Source organism: Saccostrea cucullata, unplaced genomic scaffold (assembly GCF_032062105.1).
Source record: "Saccostrea cucullata isolate Sc308-1 unplaced genomic scaffold, CSIRO_AGI_Scuc_v1 ctg470, whole genome shotgun sequence".
Lineage (NCBI taxonomy): Eukaryota > Metazoa > Mollusca > Bivalvia > Ostreida > Ostreidae > Saccostrea > Saccostrea cuccullata.
Window position 1 is genome coordinate 64,900 of NW_026920893.1, and position 24,005 is coordinate 88,904.

General features: G+C 32.5%; 1 protein-coding gene across 2 annotated transcripts; it reads right to left on the reverse strand.

Annotated features, from left to right (window-relative positions):
• Nucleotides 1-2,183: 2,183 nt before the first annotated feature.
• Nucleotides 2,184-20,858, reverse strand: LOC134258595 (uncharacterized). Of its 2 annotated transcripts, XM_062741148.1 has the most exons (5): nt 20,744-20,858; nt 18,880-19,084; nt 5,186-5,293; nt 4,470-4,548; nt 3,645-3,812 (listed from the first exon to the last, which is right to left on the reverse strand). In XM_062741148.1, exons 1-5 carry the CDS (start codon nt 20,834-20,836, stop codon nt 3,710-3,712), a joined length of 588 nt encoding a protein of 195 aa, XP_062597132.1. In that variant the 5' UTR covers nt 20,837-20,858; the 3' UTR covers nt 3,645-3,709. The 2 variants fall into 2 exon arrangements, with proteins under 2 accessions (XP_062597133.1, XP_062597132.1); XM_062741149.1 differs by lacking the exons at nt 3,645-3,812; nt 4,470-4,548; nt 5,186-5,293 and adding exons at nt 2,184-2,318; nt 2,402-2,443.
• Between the last annotated feature and the right edge of the window lie 3,147 nt (nt 20,859-24,005).

A 24,005-nucleotide genomic window follows, 5' to 3' on the forward strand; every position in this document is an offset into this window, starting at 1 on the left:
TACTGGTAGAGCTGAGGGTGAATTGGGTTGTACATGATGATATTTCCTTAACAGCTGTATATTAATTTTTGTATGCTATAGAATCAAGGATTCTTAAGTCGCATGTTCCCTAAATTATACTGTCTGAAAACTTTTTCACTCGTTAAGGAATTGTTGTTCAAAACAACTTCAATCGCTATAAACTTTAACTAATGATATTTGACTGTACCAACCCCCGACTGAACTTGCTTCATACAGGCCTGTTTTTGTAAAAAATAAAATATCTTAACTTCACAAACCTGGTCACATAATTGCTTGCTGATATTTCACATTTAAAATCGTATTTGTCTTTTATAGAAAACGACTGACAAGTACTATTTTGATTTAATAGAAAAAAAGATGTGCGTGGGAATTTAATTATTAAAGATAAAATATGACAATCTGAAATTCAAAGTTAAAATAATTTAAATTTATATTTTAAATGGGAAGTTTGATTTTCTGTTATAATATTCAACTACTGTAAACTTAAGATAACTATAGTACTTTTTGTTAGGGTACCTTTGACAATGAAATTGAGAATTTATTAATTTTGCGTCAAATTAATGAAGAACAAATTGTAGTCCTGTTTTGTAAATAAAATTTAGTTTAGCAAAAACACTATAGGAATTTACAAATGAAGAAAGAAATTCAACATCAATCAATGAAGCAGGTAGAAGTATTATAAACAATGACTTATATTCGTACATGGATCTTTATAGATGTAATATAATATCTAGCCCACTATTCTCCTGCGGTAAGGTAGAAGATACACATCATTATTTTTCCTTGTGTCCTAACTGCAACGAGGTCTTGAAAGAGTTTTTCGATACCTTCTTGAGAATAATAAAGTCCATATTGTTGACATTCAGATTTTACTCACGGGGGATACATCACTCAGTATTGCTGAACTTGAATAGCTATTTTCTATTGTACATTCTTATATTCAGCATTCTGGTAGATTTAACTGATTGTACTTATTTTTAAAATTATTTGTATAAACAATAATGTAGCAGTATATATATGTCCACAATGAGATTTTATTTAATTTACTTGTAATCTTTTTTGTACAAACTGTTGAACACTTTTAATACATCCTGTTATAATATTTCATGTACATGTAGGGAGAGGGCGATTTAAGTTTTTAGAACTTGTGCCCAATTCCATTGTATATATTTAGTACAAGAAAATATGTTCAAATCATGGATCTGTGTATCACAATACAAAAGAGTTTTTCGAACTCTTCGAATGATTTTTGCTTCATTTCAATTCAATTTGTTATTCAGATGATCCAGTTGGCTATATACAAATAAAAAAAATAGTTTAACTAGTCAAAGTCAAGAAACTTGAAGCTACTATTAACATAACTGTTTAATATTTAACTGTTCAACTTTGAAAAAAAAGTACGGTATATATAATGTAGGATAGGATTGAAAGGGCTTTGAGAAAAAGATAACCAAAATACTAGTCTATTGTTTTTAATTGTTTGTTAATGCATAGATAAGTGTGACACAAAGTACCTAAATATATATGTATGTGGACAATGCACATTCCGAAAATATATCCTTGAACCTCTCTGTTAGCCGCAGAAAAAAATAAGGATGGAGGTCCAGGCAGCTTCATTGACATTCATAAAAAATAAATTTTCTGTGCACAAAAACTGTGCTAGTTTCAAGATTTATTTATTCAAATTATTACTCCATTTGAAAAAAAGCTAGATTTCGAAAAATTTCTTACTCATCGTAGATGACATCTGCATGAAGCGCTTTGGACAGATTTATCTAGCAAACCAAAATTGCAGTTAATAAAGAGAAATTATCAATAGTTTCAATTTCAGAGCCAAGAGTTCTATAGGCAAAAATTATAAGGAATGTTTTAGGGGGTGGAGCTGAAAACAGTAAAAAAAAATAATATAAACAATTAGTAAAATATTGAGATGATTATTTCATACATTTGAAAAAATGAATAAAAAAACAGGGAATTTCTTGAAAAGTCGATTTAGTGAATAGGCAAAAAAATATATTTAAAAAACTGTAAAATTACCTTTTTATATTCCTTGTCAGGAAAGAATACTCAGTAAACATTTTAAAGTCTAAGAAATACTTAAAAAGAAAGTTTTTAAATATATTTAGAATGACACTCTTATATTTCTTTGTCGTAAACTTTGTCGTGTCTTCCAATTTTCATCAGAGGGTTTCAAGGACCTTTACTTTTCCTTTAACTTTCTCACTCCGACGGCTTCTCATTTATCTGTTCCTCTGTTGAAGATGAAAGTAGATGTTCTCTATTCCTCAAAGCTTCTGCTGCATTATAAAAAACATGTTTTTAGTTATTGAACTATTATGAAAAACACATTATGAAACAGAATATCAAAAATTTCGTATACCATTTTGTCCTCTGTTTGAATTTCCTCCTGTTTCTTGGGATCCTACAAGGAAATGCGCAAGATGATGTTTGACATTGCAACTGATTATTAATGATCATTATTTTTTTTTTCGTGAAATCAAGCATTTCGTTTCATTTAAAACATTACATGATAGAGATAAGTGTAAGCGCTTTCTGCCTTCTAGGGTTCCAGAACCGTTTCATTATAAAATTAATGAATGTTGTAATGAGGCTTGGCGGGTGTGTGATTGCGGGGAGGAGATAAGTGACTACATGTATGTATCTGTAAGATTAAACTGACATGCATAAGCACGACATCTTATTTCCAGCATTTAAAAAAAGAGATAAAATCGAGTATAGTTTTTAAGACATAAGACTGGGCAAAAATATCGAAATTTCGGTATATTGCAATACAATGAAAAGAAATATCGTATGGAATACCTTTTTGTAATATCGATATACCAGCAAAATGCTTAAAGTAAGGATTTTTATCATTGAATATATATACAAATATAAGAAAGGTTGTTATTAAGCCAAACTGTAAAACAAAAACTGATTTATGAATGTATTTCAGAGCAATTGATAAAACTACGCAGCACTGTTAAGGCCTACTATGAGAAATCGACGGAGAATAGTTGTGCAAAAAAGGGGGTTCTTTTTAAAACTGAATTTATTTTAATTAAGCTGTTTTATTATCACAGAATTAACTCAAATTCTTATGGAAATAGCATAGTATAACCCACTATGTACTGTATGAAGTTTGGTCCCATCGATGGACAGTCACGTGGTGAATGCATAGTGCGTGTACTGAATGTAGGTCATGAACAAATTTCAATATCACAAGGGCATACCCTAGTTGAAATTAAAAATTCAAGGTATTAATTGTTTCTGCATACTTTGTAGTTTCTGAAAAGTGCTGCTGCTTTGCATAGAATTCGCGTTTTAATAGTTAACATTTCAGGTAAATGAGCCAATGTCGAAATATGTTTGACTTTTACCAAATATTTTGTGTACTTATAAAATCACCCCTCGATTTAAAGAAGGCAGCAGCACTTTTCAAGTTAAGAAAAATATCCTTGATCTATATTTAAAAAATGGTTAAGATTTATTAAGTGTATGCCCTTGCGAAAGTACGATTTTATGAGGCATCTCATTGTAAAATAAACGTAACCTGCTTATAAAAACACGACATAATTAATAAAAGAACATGTACATATACTTTAATTAACAGAGATTTACCTTCGATGCGTTGACATGAACAATTCCTCGGAGACACAAAAATCACACCCATGATGAGTATTAAAAGTATTCAACTAATTACTACGCACATAACCGTCAGCAGTATGGTCTGCATCTTATGGTCTGAATGGGCTGAACGATCGTCCGAATTGGCAAGGTTGTCAACTTTTACACTAGACAAAATGCATATTTTGAATTATTTCAGAATCTTTTCAGTTTTTGATATGCATCCTTTAACGTAAAAGTCTTTGTTTTTAAAATTTGTACCCATATCTTTATAAAATATCATAACTTATTAGAATCTGTTTGAGTTTTACAAAAATATTAAAAGTGGATCGAACACAAAGTATTTGAAAAAAAAATGCTCTTTTAATATTTTAATGGCTTAACCTCGAGACATATCTTGGTAAAAACATAATTTTATTTTTTGACTGAACGGATAAATACGTTTTTTCTAAAAGTTTATATTCACTCTCAATTTGTACATTCCAGATCGAGAAAGTTAAGTTGTTTTTATTTTTTCAATTTTAATATTAACTATTTACTTGCACTTGAAAAAAAGCAAAATTATAACAGTTTAACATTGACATTGCATATCATTTGGTACATGTATCAAGACCAATATTGATTTCGGGTCAAAATTGTTATCTAGTAAAGATCATTATATTGAGTTAATACAACTGTTTGCACGAATTGTAATTATATGTGATTGATGTTTATCGATATGTTTAGAATATTTTTATAGAACAAAACAGCGCAAGTACATTTAGTCAGGGAATTCTTATATTACATATATCATAAAAAGTACTTTGTTCAAAAAGTAAACTCACAGATATGGTCGAATGCCTTGCTGACTGTTTTCAGTGATGATATTAACCTCCTGCGTTTGAAACTCATAGCATTCTTTGTCTGAAATTCATGAGTCATGTATCAATTTGATTTTTTTCTCTAAGGTGGTATAACAGAATGTCTTTGTGGGCAATACGTAATATCGCGACTACCAATGAGTACCTCGCAGTTATCTAACTTACTACCGCTCTTTTGCGGGGGAGTCGAGAAAAGTCTTTATTTCTGGGGGCAAATGACATTGTTTACAGTAGTGACAATCGAATGATTCGAACGATTTAATGCCGAAATCACGATGTTTTGCCAGATATTGAACTCCAAATAGTAGATTGTCAAATAAGGAAAGTTTAGAATATTTTATCTGCTTAAAAATGTGACGATTTTCAATGAAAATTTAACGAGAAGAGTCAGCTTAATTAAAAATATCGTTAAAATGTGACAATTTAGGATTGGCTCCTCTCAAAAATATATTAGGCTGGTTCAGCGATTTTTAGCGTGGTATTCTACCAAGATTTTTTACTTCTCTGTCCTTATAAATGCTACAATGATCGATTTTGCACTGTATTGAATAGCACATTGCCCCCACCCAACAGACGATTCCTACCTCCTTCGCCAAAGAGTTCCGCTAAGTTAAGTAATCGCGATATCAAGTATTAATTTGCTGCAGAGTGACACAATTGACAAAAAATATCATTCTTACATTTGTAGGCATTTGTAGAATTGTAGACTTTCCCGAGACATGTTTTACACTGATAAGCTTGATGTATTTGAATACTTCCCCGTCCATAGTTAAACTCTGCACATCCGCCTGAAAAGTTCAAAGATTTCAAATATCGTTGATATTTTACAAATTTAAGTTACAACATGAATTTAATCATTAATGATATTAATTAAAATATTCGCCCGTAAATTCATCTTTAATACTTTACGGTGTGCATGTAGCGATGAGATTGAAACTAAAATGTTATCAAGTGTACTTGAAAATGTAACTTAAAATTGTCCTTAACATTGTAAATCCTATCAATTACTTGTGCATGTAAAATCAACAATAAGATTTATTTTAACAAATATAATAAATTACTTTAAATAATTCTGAAGAATTTAATTGATGTTTCATTTGGGAATATGAGAATAAACTAGTAAGATAACGTAGGTTTATATACATGTTCGTGCAGTAAATAATCATTTCAGTAATTACGAGTAGTACTCGTCATTCAATTATTTTAATAAGCAGGCTATAGTTTAAATCAAACAGGCAGATAATAACCTGTATTTTTAAAAAAATGTTTCATCAGTTAAACACGTGGTCCATGGGTTTTGTCTACCGTGCGTAACTAATGTTACCACGTGTATTTGTTACCTGCTTTATCATGCATATTAGTTTTTATCGATATTTTGGTTTTAAAAATTCATTCAAATAACTATCGAACGTACTGAAGATGTGGAAGGATACTATTTTGTCGACCTTCATTAACTCATTACCGTCCAGTGGTTATTTGCCGCTTTCTGAAAATCTTGGGGTTGTGTATGTGTTCACTCATCGTAATAGATAGCATATAAATAAAGTTCATTCGACGTTTATAATCAAGACTTTTGATAACTACACTTGTCAATTATTTATTAAATCTAGTTATTTTATATCAAACTATACTCTGCTGTTCGTTAAATAAAGACAAGGAAGGTAACTTTTATTATAAACATGTACCAATTCCGCGAATTCAATAAACCGCGATCGTGTTAAATGAGGAAAAAATGTGAAAATTACAACCCGTGAAACTAATCCCCTATACAGAACATATCAATTACTTAAGTTTCATTTCCAATAACATTTGGAAAACATATACAGTATACGAATATTTCGAAGCAGCAATATTTTTAAATTGAACTTATCTTTTTATCCTGGCTGGTGAGTATGTTTATACTGTACAAACATAATTACACATTTAAGACTAATTCTCTGTAAAGACTTGAAATTTTATTTAGGAGCTTTGGCATACATAGTCTCGTAGTTTTCCCCCAAATTCTCTATTAGAAAAGTATTTGACACTTTCAATAAAACTAAGGGAAATTTTCTTCGATATGTGTTACTGTAACCATTGCAATATGTCTAAAAAATTGAACTATAGCAATTTTAACATGTTTAGCGTCTGATAGTTAACGTTTTGCATTGACTGTTCCCAATAGTTGAAGGCCTGGTATCTTTAATGTATGATAAATATATTTATGCCTTCCATATGATAATAGTGCAAATTTAAAACCAAGTTTCCCGCAGCTCTGTTATTTTTCAGATTGAATGAAAACCAAGAATGAGTATTGTTGTAAATATGTCATTTATTAATGACACAAATGAAACACATGAAATTTGGGAGATCCTATGACTTTCTACAATTTGTATCTACACCTTGTTATGGATCTCCCAAAACTTAAAATAACATCATGACAATACTCAAAAAACACAAATATATCAAACATTTAAGCTGAAAAATAAGGTGGCAACAAACAATAGGCCACAAGTCAAAAGAAATTATCAAAATACATCCCAAAGTAAAGTTTAACCTAAGGGACAGTTGTACGTGGAGGTGGAGGGTATGTTTTTCTACAAAAAATGGTGTGTACAAACACTTGCAGCATCCACCAGCGATAACAATCACGTGATATCTCCGACGTTAGCTCACGCCTAATCAACGCAAAGTCCCAAAACCTGAGACTATGCATTATATAACGTCCTAGCTCTGAAACCTGATATATACATGAACTATACTACAATCACTACATTCTAACCACAGAAAGTGGTAAATTATATATGTATGCATAAAACATATTATTGTCAATAATATTACATTATGCCTTCCATATGATAATAGTGCAAATTTAAAACCAAGTTTCCCGCAGCTCTGTTATATTTCAGATTGAATGAAAACCAAGAATGAGTATTGTTGTAAATATGTCATTTATTAATGACACAAATGAAACACATGAAATTTGGGAGATCATATGACTTTCTACAATTTGTATCTACACCTTGTTATGGATCTCCCAAAACTTAAAATAACATCATGACAATACTCAAAAAACACAAATATATCAAACATTTAAGCTGAAAAATGAGGTGGCAACAAACAATAGGCCACCAAAAATCCAACTACATTGGATTTTCCGCCACCCAAGGGAAACAACCCACGTACATGGACAACATAGGAAAAAAACCTTAATAATCTTAATATATATGTTTAAGAAAAGATTCTCGCTCTGAATAATAAATGATGGCTAGCAAACCCCTGTAACTTACCACATTTTAATTGCATTTATATACATGTAAATCATGATAAATGATAAACAATATTTCTAGTACAAAGGTTTAAAATATTTGTATTTATGTAATAAAACAACATATCGGCAATGGTTAATTACAATTAATTAATTACATTGCAAACAGCAAATTAGTCTATACAAATGATTTGCAGTAAACATTCCAAATGCCGAGTCCTTTATTTCATGCTCCAATTTGTTATTTACGCTCTAATCATCAATTGCAGATGACTGAAGGTAACTCTATGGTAATAAATTGTAGGGGGAAGGGGATGACAGACCTCATCTGAACCATCTTAATCTGACCTAACGACAACCTTCATGAACATGTCAGACATAATCTGACCCATTTACAGCTTATCTAGGGACAACTTATATGAACATGTCAGACATAATCTGACCCATTTACAGCTTATCTGGGGGCAACCTACAAGAACATGTCAGACATAATCTGACCCATTTACAGCTTATCTGGGGAAACCTTCAAGACCACAACCAACATAATCTGACCCATTGAAAGCTTAACTGGGGACAACCTACATGAACACAACCAACATAATCTGACCCATTTACAGCTTATCTTAGGACAACGGGTATACCTACATGAACCTGACAGGCATAATCTGACCCATTTATAGTTAACTAAGGGACAGCCTACATGAGGATGACAAGATTAATTTGACCAATACAAAATTGATTGCAGGACGACCTTTATAAGCAGATGTTTTGTGCTGTACTGTTATCATTAGGAGAGGGTGGTAGACTATACCTTATCAATTCAATGAATTGTGGAGAAACAAAAACACAAAAAAAAAACCAAACTACTGGAGAGAAAGAGTAAAGGATCTTGTACTTATATATCTCTTGACTGCATTAGATTTCCATCTACCCATATGTTGGATTGCATTTTTCGAAGAACCCAACCTAGCTGCATGAGTAGCTGCCCCAATACAAAAAGCATAACCTTTGTAAATTTTTTACTCAAACCCATGAATGTAATACTTGCACCTAAATGTTTTGAAACCAATGACTGTGAAACTGGAGTGCCATCAATTAATTGAAAAAGGGGTCCCCTTTGAATGTTTAAATTGGCACATATACTCAAAAAGGGCAAACACAGGACAGAGATCTTTTTCAGACTGGGCCTCTAGGTAGATGGTAACTGACTGACCAGATTGCTAGTTTTTGTGTGTGACATAAAATTAAACTTACAATTTTCAATTTTCCTTTCCCAGTTTCAAAATGTATATGTTTGACCTTAAAAACACTTGATTCATAGATTGCAGTGTCCTGACAAATAATTCTCCCAATCTAATGCTCTTAAAAGAATTCGGTTATTCCAAGTAGACCTTGTAAGACGTATAGTTTCTATAACTTTTGTAGGAATTTCCCTCCGAATTTCCCTCGTTATTTTGAGTCTTGAGGCTGTTCTTTGGCATGATTTTTGATTTCTGAACCAAAAAAAAAAATTCTTAGATGGGTCTGGCAAATTCAAAATTTTTTATTGAAAAATTTAATGGCCCAAACATGTGATGCCAATGTGCTTGGTGAATAATGTTCGAGTCTGTCAGCGAGTACATTAGAATTTATTGAAGCATGGTTAGCTCTAAAGTGAATATTGCACTGTATTGCCACTACAGTGGCTGGAACGTTATTGTTGACAAACCAATCGTGTCGAATCGTTCATGTATCGTGAGTGATCGTTCGTTTAACGTGCAAGATCGTTCGTGTATCAGACTCAATCGTGTGCGTTTTTAATCGCGCGAGATCGTGCGTTTAGAATCGTGTAAATTTCGTTTTGTAAGTTTTTATCGGAATGTTATTTGTAAAATAAGCATTTCCCTGTTTGTTTTCCATATTTTATTAATCAAAATTCAAATAAAATGAAAAAGCGCAATTTACATAATAGAATCCCGAACGAACTAATTATCGCTAGTAAACAAGCAAAATAGTAAGTCGAACAATATAAAGTTCTCGTCAAATAGCGCGATCAATATTGTGATAAACCGTACTTAGATCTTTAACGCCTTTTTGGAAAATCTTATTTTAATTATTATTTACTTCTTATTGTTGTCAGAATAATCTTAAAATCAATTCATTGAAAATAAATATATATATTTTTTTTTACAAAGAAATAAACATTTCTCAATCCTTACATAACTAGTTAGTCGACAAATATACATGGACACGGCATGATTTTCGAGAGATTTAATTATCTGTGTTTATCTCTTGAGCCTATTTGTAATAAATTAATTTTAAATTTCTGCAAATGAAAAAGTTGAATAATTGGCAACTTTATCAGACATTGAATCATTGGAAAGATAAGGATGAAATTTGTTATTATAATTTAAGTCATTCCATGCTGCCATTTTTGTTCAATTGTATCCCCCTTTCTGCATATCATGATATCCAATTCAATCAAGTTATACCACCCATATACATGTACATCGTCTAATAGAACGAACAAAATCCAGTTTTTTTTTTATCGGAGAATTACCTTAGAAATAATTATTTTTAATCTAAAATGTGAAGTCTTGCATATACATGTATTTAGTTACAGAAATATCATTTTTCCGTTTTTTTTTTCAAAGTCTATGAAATAATATTGATAATTCTTTGAAATCTTAAATAAGAATTAAGCCGTATTTCGTTTTGAAAATATTGATTCCTAAATACTTTTAACTATTTTGAGTGAAGAAGAGTGCGTTTGCGTTAACAATCGTGTAAGATCGTGTAACGTGTAGAATCGTGAACGTGAAAGATCGTTCGTGTAACAGGTTTAATCGTGCGCTAATCGTGCGGAATCGTTCGTGTAACGTGATCGTTCGTGTAAGTTGTCAACAATAACGTTCCAGTCACTGTAGTACAAGCCGACATGATAATTTCATGAGGTTATGTTCACCAGATGACTGTTTATTTATGACCTCTACTACTGCCTTATTGTCAAATAAGAAAAGTCTTTTTTTTTTGGTTTTGAAGCTTGTGCCCACATACTTCTAAATGCAATAGCAATTGGAAAAAGTTCTTTGATGCATATTTGACATTGTATAAGGGCATCAGGCCATCTATCCGCAAACCATTTTGAACCAAAACTACAGCAAAACTGTGTGACCCTGCGGCATCAGTTTGCAAATTTAGATATTCTGAGGACATCAATTCTTTATTCAGGAAGACAGATTTTCCATGAAAATGATTTATGGTATATGACCAGGAAATATGACCAGGTAGCTAAGTCAGCTCTCGCTTCCCCTCTATCTTAGCATATCGTTTAAAATCATCAAAACAACAAGTGAGATTGTTTAAACGCCTTAAAAAGGCTCTACCAGGTACTACTAGCTACCCCACATGCGAAGTAAAGAAGACTTATGTGCTGACTGTAATTCTTTCAATGAGACCTTTTTGCACTTTTAAAAATTTTTTCATATGGATGTCTGTATTCCATTATCCCAGTATCTACTTCTATCCAATAGATAATTATTTTAGGTGTAGCTGTCTGTGTTTAGTGCATCTTAAAAGGAGGCCCAATTTGCCTACATGAGAATAAAATACTGGCTAGAACATACCTCAGTTGATGAATTTGGTGGGCCCACAAAAAAAAAAAACCAAACCAAACTTCCAATATTAACAATCCAATCACAGTGTACAGCAGAGAGCTCTTTTGGATGTTGGCATTCACAGACTGGTCTTTTGGAAAAAAGAGGTCATGAATTATTCCGAAATTATTTGAATTACCTTTTGACACTAAGTTTAGGGCCGCAGTAGGGGTGATACAACAAAGTGATCTAATGGGGGTGCAGGTAATGGTCCATCAATTCGCTTTTGCAGACCTGTTTCTATGTGATCATTGATAATATTTTGGTGCTCCCTTGCTGATTTATGATTACTCAACATATTGGATATGATGGGGTCTGCAACACAACCCAGGCGAAAATCCTATTTAAAACTCTGCACTAATTAAGTTGAAAGAGATCTATCATAATGAACTAGAAATTCACTTAATTTATTTGGGTTGACTGGTGTTGGAAGTCGAAGACCCCCCCCCCAAGATACTGGATCCTCTCGCTGCTGCAGCAGCACACGCAAATCTAAATACTAATTTTCCCAGATTTTTTGTTTTATGCGTTGTGCTACAGTTGCACCGAGCGGAATCCCATCAATGTCGATATGCTATTTTTGGGGTTGCTGGTTCGCCTGAACTGAATAACTGATTGAGTATTTCTGATATGTTGCTTGTAGCATCTTAAGAGGGTTCCGCGACTACCTTGTTATGTTCCCCAAACGAAGTTGGGGAACATATTGTTTTTACTCTGTTTCTTATTATGTTCCCCAAACGAAGTTGGGGAACATATTGTTTTTACTCTGTTTCTTATTATTATTATTATTATTATTTTTCTTCTTCTTCTTCCTGGAACTTTTTTGTCCGGGAATGATCTTGTAAACTGTTCGTCCGATGTAGTTAAAACCTTTTTAGGGTTAGTAGACATGTTATGTAGGTTTGCGGAATCAAGGTCATTTTGCGCGCATGTGCTTGCAAGAGCGTGCACGTGCAACACGTGAAATGACCAATATAATAGATATAGCCACAACTGTTCTATTTTTAAATGAAATGCTTTGAAACTCATAATGTGAGGATATATTAGTAGTATAGACATGACAACATGGTGAAAATAGCAAGATCTCACGCGCATGCACGTGCACTTCGCTCTGATTGGCTGCAACTAAAGTCTCAATATCTTTCTTGTTTTTTGACGAAATCCTTTGAAATTTTGAACATAGCCATGCATCAGGATATCCTACAACATGAAATAAAGCAATTATCATGAAAACACGTGCAATCACGTGCGCTGCAATCTGATTGGCTGAAACTTTAAACAGCTATAACTCCCTTGGTTTTCAACCAAACAGGATGGGATTTGGAACATAGATAGATATAATGGACTTCTACAAGTAGGTATGGTCACCATGCACATGCATACACGTGCGTGTACATGTGCTGCAATCTGATTGGCTGAAACTTTAAACAGCTATAACTCCCTTAGTTTTCACCCAAACGGGGTGGAATTTAGAACATAGATAGATGTAATGGACTTCTACAAGAAGGTATGGTCACCATGCTCATGTATGCACGTGCGTGCACGTGAAATGAGAAAAATCAAACATACACTTGAATGAGCGAATTTTTTTTTTAATTTTGGATTAAATACTTTAATATTCAGTATATTAAAAATATAGATTGTGTAGACAAGATGATATGGTCATGACGCATATGCATTCACACGTGCACGCGTGCAATGCTAAAGTTTAAATGATTTTTGTACACTTCTTTGTTAATGTTGTTAAAATCTCAGATGCATAGAGGTTGTCTTATTTAATGAAGCTTACAGGGAATATGGCACCAAAAGGGAGTTGGGGAGCGTTTGGGGAACATCTGTAACGGTCCCCGTTACAATTAGCACTAGTTATTATTATTTTTCTTCTTCTTCTTCCTGGAACTTTTTTGTCCGGGAATGATCTTGTAAACTGTTCGTCCGATGTAGGTAAAACCTTTTTAGGGTTAGTAGACATGTTATGTAGATTTGCGGAATCAAGGTCATTTTGCGCGCACGTGCTTGCAAGAGCGTGCACGTGCAACACGTGAAATGACCAATATAATAGATATAGCCACAACTGTTCCATTTTTAGATGAAATGCTTTGAAACTCATAATGTGCGAATATATTAGTAGTATAGACATGACGACATGGTGAAAATAGCAAGATCTCACGCGCATGCACGTGCACTTCGCTCTGATTGGCTGCAACTTAAGTCTCAATATCTTTCTTGTTTTTTGACGAAATCCTTTGAAATTTTGAACATAGCAATGCATTAGGATATCCTACAACATGAAATAAGCAATTATCATGAAAACACGTGCATGCACATGCGCTGCAATCTGATTGGCTTAAACTTTAAACAGCTATAATTCCCTTGGTTTTCAACGAAACAGGATGGGATTTGGAACATAGATAGATATAATGGACTTCTACAAGTAGGTATGGTCACCACGCACATGCATACACTTGCGTGTACATGTGATGCAATCTGATTGGCTGAAACTTTAAACTGCTATAACTCCCATAGTTTTCACCCAAACGGGGTGGAATTTAGAACATAGATAGATATAATGGATTTCTACAAGAAGGTATGGTCAGCATGCTCATGTATGCACGTGCGTGCACGTGAAATGAGTCAAATCAAACATACACTTGAATGAGCGTATTTTTTAATAATTTTGGATTAAATATTTAATATTCAGTGTATTAAAAATATAGATTGTGTAGACAAGATGATATGGTCATGACGCAAATGCATTCACATGTGCACGCGTGCAATGCTAAAGTTTAAACAATTTTTGTACATTTCTTTGTAAATGTTGTTAAAATCTCAGATGCATAGAGTTTGTCTTATTTAATGAAGCTTACAGGGAATATGGCACTAAAAGGGAGTTGGGGAGCGTTTGGGGAACATCTGTAACGGTCCCCGTTACAATTAGCACTAGTTACTTAAGAATTTTGTCTGCTTGTTTTCATTATCAATCTGCACGGATGGATGCTCCACCAGTTTTGACACTTCACTCTGATTTTTTAGACTCCTTCCTCTTCTCCAGGTTTCGTCTGTGGCTGGCCGTCTCTTGGGCAGGATTGAAGCTGAAAGAATTCTATCTAGAATATAATTTATGACTATATATTTTAAGCGAACAACTTCATGTATTTTCTGCTGTTATGATGAAAGGTATCACCAACATTTTAGGTAATGACCTTTCATAATTGCATACTTTGATAATAAAATGATGAAGATTTCAACAACAGTGGCTTCATAACTGTTATATTTTACTGAAAAATCAAGTCTTTATAAAAGAAAAAAAACATGCCTTGCTTTTGATCTTGTATTGAATAGATAACAGTTTAGTTATACCTTGAGACAGCCACATGACTTATCAAGTACTCACTGAGAACCAACTTTGATACAGCAACATGGAAAACTTTGACATCATGTATACTGCTAGTTCACATTGCGAACCAATAACTTTGAGGCAGTAACATGGAAAACTTTGACATCATGTATACTGTTAGTTCACATAGCGAACTAATAACTTTGATACAGCAACATGGAAAACTTTGACATCATGTATGCTGCTAGTTTACATTGCGAACCAATAACTTTGAAACAGTAACATGGAAAACTTTGACATTATGTATACTGCTAGTTCACATTGCAAACCAATAACTTTGAGACAGTAACATGGAAAACTTTGACATCATGTATACTGCTAGTTCAAATTGCGAACCAATAACTTTGATACAGCAACATGGAAAACTTTGACATCATGTATGCTGCTAGTTCACATTGCGAACCAATAACTTTGAGACAGTAACATGGAAAACTTTGACATCATGTATACTGCTAGTTCACATTGCAAACCAATAACTTTGAGACAGTAACATGGAAAACTTTGACATCATGTATACTGCTAGTTCACATAGCGAACTAATAACTTTGATGCAGCAACATGGAAAACTCTGACATCATGTATACTGCTAGTTCACATTGCGAACCAATAACTTTAATACAGCAATTAACATGGAAAATTTTGACATATGTATACAGTAAGTTTACCCTGCAAACAATTACTTTGAGACATTAGCATGGAAAATTTTGACATTATGTTCTGCAGGTTTTCATGAAGTTATATATATCCTAAAGAAAGATATAATAATACTTGAATGTTTAGAACAGACATCTTTCTAAATATCTTACTAGATATTTGACTCGTGTCCTATACATATGCATCTATTCATTTCCATGATTTATGCTCATATATCATGTATATCATTATATCAAACTTCAAATTAATTTATACTGGCCTTAGCCTCCTGCAAGTGTTGACCACCTTATCTTTGATTGACCATTGACCATAAGTACTGGATGGGTACTGCATGATTTTGTACGTAGGTGAACTCCCTCAGGTACAGTAGATTAGTCCCAAAACCCCGGTGTTTCCAAAATGACACATACAGTGTATGGTAAGGATTCAGACACAGAGTTTCTAAGCTGATTAATTTCAATAACAACATTGTTGCATCCCGGTGGTAAGTTGTGAGGGTCCCGTAGGAGAAGTTGCATAAAATTACATGTTTCACACTCGTACCATGAATCAGGAAGTTCGTAAAAGAAATATACCTTACAATCTTTGTGGGGGGTCGAAGGAAAGTTCGTTACCTCCGATTTGAAAAAGGCTAATGTCAGGGGCTGTGGAGAAAGTACATAGTGTTCACGATGTCGCCAAACCCTTATCGTTTAACCCACCTTGGCCACGGATCAACAGTGAGAATCTATTTATAATTTAGGTCAAAACAAAGATTTTTTTTTCACATTTTTTTCTTTCATATACTTGTCCATCCTTCTAATGTACGAATGGCCGATTAGCACAATCCTCGTCATGTCCGCCATTTTGAAACACCCCGCATGTACCCAGGCTCCGATGGAGTCGAAAAACAGTCACAAAGCGAATCCGAAATATCACTTACATACTGTGCATAAAGTCGTATGCACTGCTAACCCACTGATTATTAAGCATTGATCAAGCTGAATAATCCGAAATCGTTATGTTTTTGTACAAAAAATGGTGTGTACAAGCACTTGCAGCATCCACCAGCGATAACAATCACGTGATATCTCCGACGTTAGCTCACGACTAATCAACGCAAAGTCCCAAAACCTGAGACTATGCATTACATAACGTCCTAGCTCTGAAACCTGATATATACATGAAATATACTACAATCACTACATTCTAACCACAGAAAATGGTAAATTACATATGTATGCATAAAACATATTATTGTCAATAATATTACATTGGTAAATCAACTATGACATACCTTACTACATGTATAAAACAAAATTATCAAAATTTAAACATAAAATATTCAATAAACGGTTTAAAGTCATACACGTATGGATATAAAAGGATGAAACCTGACCATATAATACAGAAAAGAGCCATAAAACATTTACCAAAAATAAGTTTTGATGTTTCTCTTTGGTTACTATATGTAATGTTTGCCATGGATTTTTTACCACAGAGAGCACATATTTGCGGTCACTTTTTAAATCTAAATTCGATTACTTCTTAATCTTACACTGAGTCAAATACTGACTTATGTTTTTCATACTTATTGTTAGTCCTTTATTTATACACTGAATTGACGATGGATTTTCCGTAATTCCCCGATCATGACAAGGAGCATACAGTGGGTGTGACCGGTCTGTAGGGGATGCTCATTCAATCCATGACACCTGATCCCATAATTGAGATTCTATTTTGTATTGTTTTATGTACTTTTGATCTTGAATATCGTTCGTTAATTCCATATACTTCGACCAAACTTTAAAAAGATGAGCTTGGTTCACTTAATGCATAAAATGGCCCTGTAGATATATAAATTGATTGATTAACACTTGATGTTAAATAAAATACAGACTTTATGCTTTCATTTCCTATAAAAAGTTTCTAATAAAAGTCCAGGTCTTTGAGAAATTGGCTTTTGAAATTGCAATGTTCTTGAATTGTTAATGTAAACAAATATATTTGAATACATTCAATGAAGAAAAATAATATGAGCGCACTCTATGATTTAAAAAATTAAACGTCTTTTAATCCTCAGCAACAGTTCTATCATTTACTAGTTACATATTTTAGATCAGAGGTTGCACCCTATGTTAACGAAAAATAGCTTCAAAAATTACCGCTTTTCTAAACTTTTTCAAAATATGAGGAAACTGACGCATTTCGTAAGGTCATAATGCATTGACTAGCCAGAAAATTATGCCATTTTTGATAGATACGCAATCACCAAAGATCTAAATAATATTTAATGCATTGTTAATTATAACGAGATAGTTTCGTTTTTTAGAAATTCACAGGGCCAAAAAGGCAAAAGTGAACCTTGCTCTTTTTATATGAATTTTCATGTTTTTTTTAATCGGGATGAATGCATTAATCCAATCTTAGTTAAAGTATTTTACAGAATTATATTGCTGATGCATTAATTTATTTGATATACATAGCTGGATTTTAATATTTTTCAGCTCAGTTCGTAGAGTACACGATGTATCACATATTGATCAAAAATGATTGTCTCAAAGAGAACTGAATGGTAATTCTCGCAGAATTCGTTTGATTTCGAGATACTTGCACAGCCTTTTCCTGTCTCGCGCTTTCCTTTTGCTTGGGACTTCCCCTTCATTTTCGAGTTTTGGTGCTGTTTTCTTCATCTGTATGAAACACATTCTTGAATAATGTCCAATTCTGTGGCATTCGTAACACTTCTGGCTTACCGCAAAACATAAAACATTAGGATGCACGTTTCCGCACCTTCCGCAAACTATATACTGACAGGAAAGAAAAGTTGAACTTTTTAAGTCTCCACTTAAAGAAAAAAGAATACTCCATTGCTGTCCAAATACGTCTGCTTCATCTGTATCTGTACTGTCAAAGTGTGGAAAAACTCGCTATTTACATGTAGCTGTAGAGGTCCAAGATCTGACTACCACAAAATTAATGTAGCAGACCCGGGTGTCGTTACCCGGATTCTCCACCGATTTATTGCTGGGTGTAAGGCAATTCCAGAGCTAATTCCGAGGCGGGTGAAAAGCTCGCCGTAATACATGTACTCATATGGGAGGCGGGGTTCTCATTTAGTGAACTCATTGCTCACAGTACCTCTAGTTTGAATATATTTTACTTTAGAAATGTAATTCAATAATGTAATTTATAAATGAATGACATTTTTGAATGTATCTAAATACATTCAATTACTTGTAATAGAAAAACAAAGTAAATTAAAAACAACATCAATTACTTTGAAAAAAAATTATTTCATTCAATTAACTACAACTACTTATTTCGACTACCCCCTCCCGGATGCTTCTTTTTCTCTAAATGTGAAATATAAATTGGGCTTGGTCCGGTTTTCTTTTATTTAGATTTAATTTCTAAACATATACAGCAAAACGATTTTTTTAACGTTAAGATTATTTTTACCTGCAATTTGTCTTGGTTTTGCACACACCTCGATGGTTGCATTCCGGAACGAATTTATAACACAGTGATAAGAAAAGTCCTCTGAACAGTGTTGTGGAATATCCTGACACCGTTTTTTACTCGCTCTCTCATTCCATTTCTCAATGGTAAGTGGACAATGAGAAACATGAGATATAGTAGGAATTGACGCCAAACACGCTCCATTCTAAAAGGGTAAATCATCATTATATCTTAAATATACATGTATTCTCAGTTGCACTGTGTAGTTTGACAACAAATATTAATTAATACCTGTAACTAGATATTTAATATTCTTCTTTATTTTGAACATTGCTGAATGCACGTATAGCAAATTCTATCAATACAGTGTGTTTTTGATATTTTACAAACTTACTACTTATTCCTTTTTATATACGGAAGTCTTAGATGGATATTAACTCATTTATTAAGTAATAAGGGACATCGACTTACTTGAAATGACCTATTTGTTATGACTTATTTATTATGAAGTTCTTGATACTAGTTATAATAAAGAGTAAAAAGTAGATACAGAGAACGTGATAGCTTGGCTTACGTTTGATCATTTAATCTTATTATTAATCTAATAATCTAATTTAAGGAGGCTGGGAGGTTAACAAATTAACCGCAAATTATACACGAGATTTAGCTTATTTTTTTTTTAGATACGATATCTTAAGCTGTCAACTATAATTTGGCAAAGAAAAAAATCATATATTTTAGATTTAAAATTTAATCATTTTTGTATATCTTTATATGGACCTCTTCTTTTAAAGGATATCGAAAAAGTCTGAAAATGGCTGCCACCACCAAGCCTCTCTAAATATTCTTTGATGAATTGTAGCAAAAACTTGCCTGTATCATACCGGTATATCCTTGGAAAAAAGATGGATATTATTGTTATTTGTGCTTTGAGCTTTTTTTTTTGGTATCACATGTTTATTCATGAAACATAAAATTGGCGCGAGAAATGTAGGCTATTTGTACTTTCGGGAAAAAAAATTAAGAATTTGAATTTATTACTAATAACAGTAAAATAAAATGTCAGTTATATTTTGTTATGCAAACTGGAAGTAACAAATGAAAATTAAATAGCAACTTTTACGTTAAAAAGAAATAACATTTACAAAAAACAATTTAGTTTTAACACAAATATGTCAATAGATAAGAATTTAGTACTCACATTTGTATTTAGATATTAAACTAGTGTACATTCAAACAATTTAAAACCACTGTTAATATAGATCTTAACATATCATTTTAAGCCAGGCTACACGTTCTACATGGCAACGTTACACTTAGTTTTAACTAAAAACAAATAATTCATAACAATGAAGTCACAACATACAAGCTTTAACAAATAATCATAAAATGTAAGTCAATGCCCTTCCAAGGCTTCCGTATTATACATGTACCACAATTTATCAATCAAAGTGTATTCAAGTTCTCCATTAAGCTTCTTAATTACCTTTTGTAATAACCAGCTACAAAAAGTCTAAACAAATAAGCCATTACAAGTAAGGCAATTCCCCTCCAGAGCTTCCTTAAAAAATGTGTTCGTAGGATATATAATGGGGAATATACTTCCGTTTTGTGCTTCATTCGTTTTCAAAATCCCATTCAAATAAGTACATATAAAACGTATTTGTATTAGTGCATGACGAAGCTTAACAATATATACAGTTACATTGTTTTTATTTCATTTATCTGAAATTTGAAAGATGATACTGAGTATATCATAACATATACTAGTAAGCAAGTACATTAACAGTTAGAATTGTCAATTTCGATTACACCAGAAAAGAAGATAGCAAATTCTTATTTGTTCAAAAACACATATACTTACATTTTCAGCGGTAACGTGACTCAGTGTAAAGTGAATAATGATTGGAAAATATCGCACACAAATGCACATTTTTGCAATCGAAAAAGTTTGCATGCACTACATTAAAATAATGATAATTATAGTTAATATGAATCTACTCTGGAATATCACATAACAGCATTTTTGATATTCCAAATGCAGAGTAAATAAGATAAATATATTTGTTGTACATGTGCAACCGTACGTATATTGATCTGCATAGATATATATGTTTACATATATGAAATAGATAACAGATAGCAAATAGGGAGATAAATGTTCCGGTGAGATTAATAGAATCATTCATTACTACGAGTGTGGGATAGTGAAATTTCACCGAGGGGACAAGATTCACAGTCAAGCTACGACGAGGCTTTACCGTGAATCTTGGCCCCGAGATGGAATTTCACTATTCCCACAGGAGTAAATAATGAATTATTATTTTTCTCGCATTATTTTATTTAAAAAAAACGGCCTGTCAATGACGTCACCTTACATGTAGGGATGAAAAAAATATTTTTTTAGTTTTCCATCTAATAAAAAATCTAAATACACCATCGGAAAGAGCTTACCTAAAAATGGTTTACACGTAGTGTAATCGTGTTAACTAAAAAATAAATTTCAGTTTATGTAAATTCATTAGATAGATTAAAACTGGATATAAAAAAAACTTATCTATTCGACAGCGTAAACATTCATTCTTAGACAAGAAGAATTCTTCCGCTATCTTAATATAGTGCCATTTAACAAGTGAAAATATTTTGAATGAAAATAAGTTTTTTTTTATAAGTTAAATGAGGAATTTTATTTTTATGTGGTATTTTTTAACATTATTACAATTTTTTTTATATTAAGACGGAATGTTTACGTTATCGTTTGCGGCGTAGTAATACACAGTGTAAGACAGAAAAATCTCACACAGTACAAGTCAATCTAACACTGGTAATTAAGCAAGAAAAAAAAAAGGTCTTATACGAGTCAAGCCATTCATACTCTTTTTTCTCCATTTAGCCTTCATAAGTGTATATAGGTATATGGCAAAACACAAAACCACATAGTTAAAATTAATAATGTCCACTGTCTCAACGGGGAGGCAATATTTGAGAAACAGGAGAACTATTTGATTATTGAGCGAACGACATTTCAAGATGGAGATATTGACAGTGGTACATGTACATATAAAGATGGAATTGGGCACCCTATTTTTCTGAGATTTTTTCCTGACCCCCTCCCCTTTTTGCTGCTGTACGGTGTCGCATAATATTTGGTCCGCCTCGTTTAAAGGTCCGGCCGGACCAAATACGATAACATATTTGGTCCGCCTGGCTCTATAAGAAAAGGTCCGCCCTCGGCTATACAAATTGTATGCATGTGGTTCATTCGATATTGATTGAAAAACTATTCTTTTAAAATTATTTAAGGATATAAAGTCGTATTAATAGCTAGTGTTTTCTCCAAGAAAATGTAGTAAACAATAAGTAAGAAATCGAAATTAATACATAAATAAAGGAATGTTTAGATTTATTGATCGGGTTTCCCGTCGGGAAGATAGGACATGCTTCTTTTGTCGTTTAAATTAATACACTAATGTCAACATTATCATAAAAAAAATATTAAGAATACAAATGTACATACATTTACCTTCATCGCCTTGTTTACTAGCAGATTAATCATATTGAATGAACAGATAATGTTCGTAAGTCCAACACGAATCATTTAGTTACACTCTCTTTCCTATAAACATGATAAACGTTTGACTAAATATAAATCCACTCACAAAAACTGAAGTTCACATCTTTCAAAATATATTTCTTTATAGTATTGATAAAAGAAATCTGTCATTCTTTACGTTTAATATTGTTGTAAATAACTGGAGGGTCACTAGCTGTGACAGGGGCTTATGTCACAGTGTACTACCCTACACCCCTTATTGTAAAAACAACATGCCTACGGATTGGGCAGTTGGGGGGGGTTTATGCAAGCTATTCCCACTTTCTGAAAATCAGGTAGAAAAAGGTGAAATTTCACGTGGGATTAGGTGGAATTTTGTGTAAACAAATAATTAACTATGTTCTTAAATTTAGGTATCAAGTTGCTATTTCTTGTAAAATCTTTTTATAATTGTTTCGTTTGAGAAAACCTAAAGTACCATATCCCCTGTGTTTTTTATAAGTTAACACTGTCTCTTACCTATTCAAAGGCTAATTATTATATCTACTAGATCTCTACATTTCATTTCCTGAATTTAACACTGCCGACAATTTTTGTTATTATTTCGGAATCCGACAATTTTATTTTCATTTTCGACATTATTTATTTCTTTTTTTTCACATTTTCGGATTTTTTAGGATACCTTTACGGCAATTTAAATTTAACATTTAATATTGTTTACTTCTAGTAGTAGTAGTAGTAGTAGAAGTAAACAATATTAAGACTGTTAATAAGTAAAGGAAACAGTTAAGTGAAACTTCACATTCACAATACATGTACCTACATCTGTTCCAGAGTAAAATCAATTAAGTTTCTTTGACAGCTAAGAGCAAAGTCTTTTCTTTGAATAAATTATCTAAAATATTTTACCTTAAGGATTTTTATAACGGATGCATGAATTCTTTTTTCTTTTACGAAAAAGTACTGACATGAATTTGACAAATGTCGGAGATGAAAACTTTTAAAATGTAAAAACTTAAAAATGTCGGAAATGAAAAGTTCAGGAAATTCCGGAAATGAAATGCGGCCTACTAAATATTACTCCGGGACAAGGTAAATGTGCATTAATTGGCGAAATCAAACCAAAAAACCAAATTAAGTCGACAAATTGCTGGATTTATAAATGCCTTTATTTTTCATATTTAATATACATTTTGCTCATATAAAATCTCTGTGCACTACATTTATGATAATTATATTATTTATACTTATGTCTCTCGGTTTCGGTTTCAATAAAAATCAACATTTTATACCCCCCTCCTAAATGGGTTTTTTTTTTGGGAGGGGGGGGGAATGGAGTGCAGTAAAATCACGCAGATACCTGTCAAAAAAGTTTAAAGTTTTAAATTATACCGATATTGTACACCATATAAAGAGCTTGAGTTTAAAGACACACAATTTCAGAAAAGAACGAATGCACTTATGGGCCTTGGTAAAAAAATAAACAAAGCTAGCAAATTTTTCATATCAAATCATTAATTGATCAATCATTAATTGATATCTAAACCATACGATTCAACAATTTTTAACGCTG

What these genes read in the sequence shown, in the direction of transcription:
- LOC134258595 (XM_062741148.1), bottom strand. Translation starts at nt 20,836, where the DNA reads ATGCAAACTTTTTCGATTGCAAAAATGTGCATTTGTGTGCGATATTTT. An exon ending in AAAACCAAGACAAATTGCAG is followed by an intron (nt 5,294 to 18,879) that starts GTAAAAATAATC and finishes TGAACTTTTCAG; the next exon opens with GCGGATGTGCAGAGTTTAAC. An exon ending in CAAGGCATTCGACCATATCT is followed by an intron (nt 3,813 to 4,469) that starts GTGAGTTTACTT and finishes CATTTTGTCTAG; the next exon opens with TGTAAAAGTTGACAACCTTG.